The sequence below is a fragment of the Trachemys scripta genome, chromosome 20 (assembly GCF_013100865.1).
Source record: "Trachemys scripta elegans isolate TJP31775 chromosome 20, CAS_Tse_1.0, whole genome shotgun sequence".
Lineage (NCBI taxonomy): Eukaryota > Metazoa > Chordata > Testudines > Emydidae > Trachemys > Trachemys scripta.
In genome coordinates this window covers 18,050,214-18,057,833 of record NC_048317.1, presented here as the reverse complement: position 1 = coordinate 18,057,833, position 7,620 = coordinate 18,050,214, and the positions used below count along the sequence as shown (strand labels likewise).

Below are 7,620 nucleotides of genomic sequence, written 5' to 3'. Positions count from 1 at the left end.
CCTCCAAACTGTAAGCAATGAAACCTAGGGAGCCATCGTGTCTCCAGCCTTCCTGGCACATTCACTCTGTCTGTTTGCCAAGGCAGATCCCGAGGCCTAGGTTTTAGGAGGAAAACATCTAAAGATATTGGCGAGTGGCCAAGTAGGGTCCAGTGCAGCTAGGGAGACCCAGTGTTGTTACAGCCTCTCTATCATGGTTAGTTGGCTGAGAGGGGCCCAGCAGACATACACCCAGGCACCGCTTCTCCTAGCAACTGTGGTGGCTAGAGAGTATGTTCCCCTGGCGGCAGTGTTTTAACGTTGTTCCGCTCACTAGATATAGAAATCAAGGACCATAGATACCTCACAGGAGAGATGGTTTGCATTAGAACCTGTCCAGAGGAGATTTTTCAAGCAAACAAAACAAACATATTCTTAGAATATGCTCTTCTTCCAAATCAGGCCTGAGTCTCCATTGCTGAAGCCAAAGGAAGAACCCCCCTTCACTGAGATATGCCTTTGTCATAGAATCATAGAATATCAGAGTTGGAAGGGACCTCAGGAGGTCATCTAGTCCAACCCCATGCTCAAAGCAGGACCAATCCCCAACTAAATCATCCCAGCCAGGGCTTTGTCAAGCCTGACCTTAAAAACCTCTAAGGAAGGAGATTCCACCACCTCCCTAGGTAACCCATTCCAGTGCTTCACCGGCCTCCTAGTGAAAAAGTTTTTCCTAATATCCAACCTAAACCTCCCCAACTGCAACTTGAGACCATTACTCCTTGTTCTGTCATCAGGTACCACTGAGAACAGTCTAGATCCATCCTCTTTGGAACCCCCTTTCAGGTAGTTGAAAGCAGCTATCAAATCCCCCCTCATTCTTCTGCAGACTAAACAATCCCAGTTTCCTCAGCCTCTCCTCATAAGTTATGTGCTCCAGCCCCCTAAACATTTTTGTTGCCCTCCGCTGGATTCTTTCCAATTTTTCCACATCCTTCTTGTAGTGTGGGGCCCAAAACTGGACACACTACTCCAGATGAGGCCTCACCAATGTCGAATAGAGGGGACTGATCACACCCCTCGATCTGCTGGCAATGCCCCTACTTATACAGCCCAAAATGCTGTTAGCCTTCTTGGCAACAAGAGCACACTGTCGACTGATATCCAGCTTCTCGTCCACTGTAACCCCTAGGTCCTTTTCTGCAGAACTGCTTCCTAGCCGTTCGGTCCCTAGTCTGTAACAGTGCACGGGATTCTTCTGTCCTAAGTGCAGGACTCTGCACTTGTCCTTCTTGAACCTCATCAGGTTTCTTTTGGCCCAATCCTCTAATTTGTCTAGGTCCCTCTGTATCCTATCCCTACCCTCCAGTGTATCTACCACTCCTCCCAGTTTAGTGTCATCAGCAAACTTGCTGATAGTGCAATCCACGCCATCCTCCAGATTATTAATGAAGATATTGAACAAAACCGGCCCCAGGACTGACCCCTGGGGCACTCCACTTGAAACCGGCTGCCAACTAGACATGGAGCTGTTGATCACTACCCATTGAGCCCGAAGATCTAGCCAGCTTTCTATCCACCTTATAGTCTATTCATCCAGCCCATACTTCTTTAACTTGCTGGCAAGAATACTGTAGGAGACTGTATCAAAAGCTTTGCTAAAGTCAAGGAATAACACATCCACTGCTTTTCCCATCAAAGCCACCAAGCCAATTTGAGATGATGTGGGCACCGTTTGGAGAGAGGAAATTCTGTAAGCGAGCAAATTCTCAAGCAGAGACAACTTCCTAGGGTGAATTGGCCCCAGCAGACTGCAATGCCCACACAGGGCCTCCTTCCCCTATCTTAATTTATGCTACCATTCCTCTTCGCAGAAAGAAAATCTGTCCGTTTCCAGGCCTGTATTATTCCCCTTCATCTGATGCTTTGCAGAGCCCCAGGAGTTAGGAACTCTGTGGATCCAGGCCTTGAGATGTTTTCAAGAACAGTGTCACCCTACAGTGAGTTTTCAAGCCCCAAATAGACTACAGCAGGTGGGAAGAAGCATGCTTGTTGGCCTTCATTTACCATTGGATGGGAAAGGGTGTGCCATCTGGCACAGAGGGGGCACCAAGCACAGTTTAGTTCATGAGGCTTTTGGCACATAAGCCATTAGCCAGAAAGCACTTAAAGAAAATATTTTGTGAGCTGCATGGTGCCAGGTCTTTCCTCCTCTGCTATCACTCACTCCCCCTGCTACTACCAGAGGTGCTGAGCCTGCGTGTTAGGGGCACCAGCTACTGAAAGTCAATATAGAGAAGAGGCCTCTGACTTATTTTCCTGTGGTAAGAAGAACGGGAGTTTGGGGTTAGGGGAGAACAGGAACATCTAATAGTACACATGCTGTAGCCCTGCATTGCAGTAGAGTTGGTGAGGTCCGCAGGAGTCTGGGTGAAAGAAACACAAATGCACTAAAAGGACCATCCCAGAGAACTTCACAAACTCCAAGCTAAAGATGATGAACATTAAAAAGAGACCAAAATGTTAGCTTTACACTAATTCAGCCAGCTATTATGGGCTCCATAGAGGAACTGCTTGGTAAGGTTCTCTGGGCTGGGCTATTTAGGTCAGACTGGTCCCTTCTGGCCCTTAAATCGAAGGCATTAAAAGCTTGTACATGTACCCTTCAGGTGTATATGTTCACCGTGAGATTTAAACTTGTGTGAAAATTGTTTCTGAAACAATCTTAGCTTCAACTACTAGGACTTGCTCCCAGGAGCTAAAACTCAGTTTAATGGCCGATTTATGCAATATCAGCAGTGACATCAGTTGTCTTGAATCAAACTAGAATCAGAACTAAAACCAGTACCTTTCACAGTGCATTGCATACCCCTCTCATGCATATTCATGTTTTATCAAATTATGAAGCCATTCTATTACAGCTGTATCCACTATTGATCCATAACCAGGACCTCACTTTCCCCAGACATGTACTATGAGATGGCATGCTGGATTTGCATTATTAGTCAGCCTTATACATCAAGCTCACTCTGATGGACATACAAAAGAGCACTAGTATTACACAGGTAGCAGAGGGGGAGGGAGTTAGGATGTTTTTGGAATATTTAGTGATAGTTTCCATGGGGTATAGAGAATGTATTAATAGTAAATGAAGACGCTTTGGTTTGTAACTAGCATTCATGGCATTTATTCTCTCACCAGTCCCTCTTCTAGGGGAAGATCTGTTCTGTCTGGGAAACGGCCAATTTCATTTATTTGTTAACTTCTTACTACCTAGCTAGTCTCATGCTGAGGAGTCCCCCACAAGTGTGGCTGTGAGAGTAGGTAGCACCCCCCAGTCTCTGTACTAAAGGGCAGCATTGAATGTTCCTGAAGCCCAGGCTTTTGGAGGTTGTGTAGAGAGCTTTATTCCTAACCAGGTAGCACATTAAGTGCATGTCAGTTCAGTCAATAGTCATCTCTCCCGCTCTGATTGAAACCTCTGCCATTCTGTCTAATCAGCAACTGCACCAAAGTGCTTTTCCAGAGGCTCTGTACCATGCAGTTGGCAGACACCTTAGATCCAGGCACCTACAACTCGTAAGGGCTTTCCCATTAACATTCAGCACAAGCCTGGAAGGAGAAAATTTCTCTTTCCCATCACTGAGCATTCTGGGAAAAACTGATAAATCACTACACAATTTAGTGTCTGAAGTGGCAGGCCAGCAGCATCCAACTGGTATTTTAGAGGAGAGGGGAGAGTGGGTTAAAGAATGAAGCACTGTCAGACCAGCAGGATAACCTCACAAGGCTTCTGGAAATTTAGCCATTTCTAAAGTGCTCAGCAGGCACAGCTCCTAGCCAGCAGGGTGGCGGGGATGTGGAGTCTTTTGTTCTCACCGGAGATGCTGGTTTGTGAATCCGGAACGTCTAGCCTGGGCAGGGCAAGCAATTATGGGAGAGCCCAACAGACGTTTAAGATCAAGGCACCAGCAGCTCAACTCCAGACCCTTCCAGCTTGTCTACATTAGGGTAGTTTGCCCATGTGAGTAATCCGTCTTTTAGTCAAACACCAGTGCAGTGCCTAAGCTACTAATGCAGTTAGAGAGGGTGCAGACCCCCCCCCCCCGACTTTAGATTAAGCTTTAATGGCTCAAATAGTCCTGGGAATTTAAGCCATGACCAGCCCTGTCATTGTAATATTGACCGTCTAGACAGACACGGAGGGACCCACTCCAAAGCCCAGACATCAATATGCAGCTCTCCTTGTACACAGCTGTTGGACAGCACCCGACATGGTCTCAGACTAGGGTTGCCACCCTTCAAGATTGTCCTGGAGTCTCCAGGCATTAAAAATTAATCTGAATTAAAGATTGTGTTATCTGATGACACCTCCAAGAATACAGCCAACCAAAGTTGGCAACCCTATCTCAGGCACATCTGATTAAACAAACCACCAAGCAAGCTTGTCACTTAAGTTTTAGCTTTTATTTGAAAATTAATCTGTACATTCTCACTTCATTGATCAACAATGATGTGCTGCCATGTACTCTCAGCAGCAGGGGGCAGTAGCAACTAAAAGTTGACACAATGAGCTTTCCACTTTCCAAAGCGCCTGGAAACAAGAGACAGAAGAGGAAACAAAAACCCACTAGCTTTTACATTTAACCTTTTCTGAGCAATGTAATTAAAAATCAAGTCATCCTTTATCACATCGGGGGGGGGGGGGGGGGGATTGGTTTACAAGGACCTACATATTCATCACAAAATTATGCTGCTGAAAACCTTGTGCATGGCTGTTTGGAAGAAACATGTAGCTGTTCCAGTCCTTTTTAAAAAAAGCCAGCATCTTAAAACTGCAGTAAGCCCTTTAGTCATTCCCAACAGTCTCAAAACCAAATAACGAATGGAGCCCTTTCTAATAAATAATGATTAGAAAAAGAATAAATAAGATTAGGCCAGGAATATACAATTACATGGATTTTATTTGGTTTCAGAGGCGGAGAAAATGGAGTTTGACTGCAGCTTTAAGCCTTGCATCTGAATTAGTCTGAACACTTAGTAGTTTTACAGTTGATTCGCTGTACAAGTTAAAAGATCCAAATTCTACAGAGATTTAGGCACATACGTATACATCACCCTCCCCGGAGACACATTTTGTGCAGCTAAGACAATAAAATAGTAATAACCTGATGGAGGGGGAAGTGACCCCTTTTTGAGTCAAAGTAGAAAAGGAAGATTAAACATCTTAGTATTGTGGGGAAGGAAGGGATTTGATTTTAAGACAAAAAGCCAGCAACAACAAAACCCAAACCAAAGCCCCTCTTTGCAATGTGAGATAGTGGCAGTTCAGACACACAAGCTATTACAGGATTTTAATCACAAGTAAAGTTTGGGAACTTCACTGGCAATGCCAAAACCTAGAACAAGCTCACTAGTGGCAGCAGCACCACGCTGTCCTTCTACCCTGGCACTTGGAAGCCTAGACATGGAAAGTCATGAGTGTCACTTTAAGTAGTCCATTGTTTCTGCTGAAGACAAAACTTGTTCATGCCATTTAGGATGATCCTACAGCAAGATTTCATCTTCACTGTCTGGGTCACCAGAAACTTCCTCCCCATCCCATTCCCAAAACAAGAAAAATAACTCCCACACGGAAAAGAGAAAGCAATCCAGTGCAAGCCATCAGCATCCAATGATCGTTTTTGGGGAGGTGGTGGGAAATAGGTGGAGTGGGGGGAATTCAAGCCACCAAAAGAAAAAGGCTGAGCCCCAAGCCCCTCAGCAGCTGATGGCACTGGACTGTTGTTTGCTGACAAAGTCTGAAATGAAGTCAAATTCATTCTGTCCCAAGAAGAGCTCAGGCAGCTCCTGAATCCGGTCCAAACCCAGTTCCTGGACCAGAGACGTCAAGACCTCCTCATCTATGAGATCAGTGTCCATAACATTCAAGGTCAGAGCTGGTGAGGGCATGTGCTGCATGCCAGGGTGCTGACTGGGCACCACTCTGTACTGCTGTGCACCTGCTGCCATGGGACCATTGCTCATGCCCATTAGCGGGTGCCCTTGATACTGGGTGTTGAGTTTCTGTAAGTGCATGCTGGCCATAAGCTGCTGAGTGCCTACAGGCCCCATGTATTGCTGCTGCTGCTGGCTCGGACTGTTGAACATCATAGTGTTCGGCATTTGATGGTGGCCCATTTGTCCATTGATATTGGGTCTTGGCCTCATGCTCCCATCCATGCTGGCCCCTCCGTACTGCATCATCTGGTTGGTTGTAGGTAGAGTCCTTAGCACATGCTGCCCATGCTGGGGGGGTCCCTGCAGCCCATTCATTCCCATGCGGTAATTCTGGAGCCCATTAACGCCATGGTTCATCGACATCATCATGTGATCTGCCATTGTGAGGAGGTCACTGCAAGGCAAGAAGAAGGTTTGAGGTGCTGGTAGGGAAAGGTAACTTCTACCCACTTCCCTTCTTCTAAGGAGACTGCCCTGTGAGCCCTCCATCCCGGGCTGCCATGGAACCTGGGTCCTGGGAGAGAAGGGCCAGGGACCTGCCCCTGGAGAAGCTGTCGCATCACTAGTGTCTCTGTCTGGGTCATCACTACCCAGCCAACCCCTTTAACGAGCCCGACCTCCTGGGATGGTCACCTGCACTCGCTGGCCCTCATGCCCCAGCCCCAGCCTGTAATGGCCAAGGCCGGGTTTGCAAGAGCCCTTTGTTAACCCGCTTCGGAGCGAAGCCGACTTGGCAGGGTCCCCCGTCCACTGTCTGCCCCGGCCAGGGCTGCGGGCCGGGCGGTCACACGGAGCAGCCGGCGGGACCCGTCTCCCGCAGCCCTGGGAGCGGGGCACAGAAGCGCCGAGCTGCCCCCGCGGCACGGCAGACCCCAGCGCCGAGCTGCTCGGCTCTGCCCGGGAGGGGGCGCCGAGGACCCCCGCCGGCGGCGCTGCAGGAGCCCGGGATGGGGCAGCGCGGCAGGGACCCCGGCACCGCCACAGGGTCCCCCAGAGGCTGCGCCCGGCAGCACCGGGACCCTCCTTCGCGGGGTCGCGGCGAGCTACAGCCCGCCCGGGGTGTGCGGAGCCCCGCGGCCGAACCCGCCCCGCGCGCTCACTAAGCCGCTGTAACCATCAGACAAGGCCGGCCACGTACCCGAGCGCGGCGCGCCGAGGGGCGCAGACACCCCGGCCAGCAGCGGCAGCACCAGCGACACCCGCCCTGCGGCTCCTTCCGATCCCCGTCGCCAGCGCCCGACCTGCCGCGACAGCCTTATATAGACAAAAGGAGGGGCGGGGCCCGGAGCCCCGCCCCTCGCCCCCCATTGGTGCACAGCTGTCGCGTCAGGTGGGCCCGCGGAGAGATTAGCTCCGCCCCTACTGTGTGTGGACTCGGAGGGGGCGGGGCTGGCGAGCGCAGCGCAGTGGGCGGAGTTCGCCGGGCCGCCTCGGGCCGAGCCCCTCCTCTGCTCGCGCGGGGGGCGTGTCCTGCCGCGCATGCTCCCCGGCTGTCCGGGGTCGGGCCGGCGCGTTCCGCGGACAAAGCGGCCCGCTGCCGAGCGCGGGGCGGCCCCAGCGAGCGTCTCCCGTTAGTCCGCGCGGCGGGCGAGCTGTACAGAGCCCGAGCTGGCCCGGGGGAGCCCGGAGCCGCGGGCGGCC

General features: G+C 50.4%; 1 protein-coding gene across 2 annotated transcripts; it reads right to left on the bottom strand.

The window, feature by feature from the left end:
• Positions 1-4,424: 4,424 nt before the first annotated feature.
• Positions 4,425-7,302, bottom strand: CITED4 (Cbp/p300 interacting transactivator with Glu/Asp rich carboxy-terminal domain 4). Of its 2 annotated transcripts, none has more exons than XM_034754189.1 (2): positions 7,118-7,302; positions 4,425-6,373 (listed from the first exon to the last, which is right to left on the bottom strand). In XM_034754189.1, the coding sequence occupies exons 1-2, from the start codon at positions 7,285-7,287 to the stop codon at positions 5,740-5,742; spliced, it is 804 nt and encodes a 267-aa protein (XP_034610080.1). In that variant the 5' UTR covers positions 7,288-7,302; the 3' UTR covers positions 4,425-5,739. The 2 variants fall into 2 exon arrangements, with proteins under 2 accessions (XP_034610080.1, XP_034610081.1); XM_034754190.1 differs by having other exon boundaries at positions 4,425-6,375; positions 7,082-7,199.
• Between the last annotated feature and the right edge of the window lie 318 nt (positions 7,303-7,620).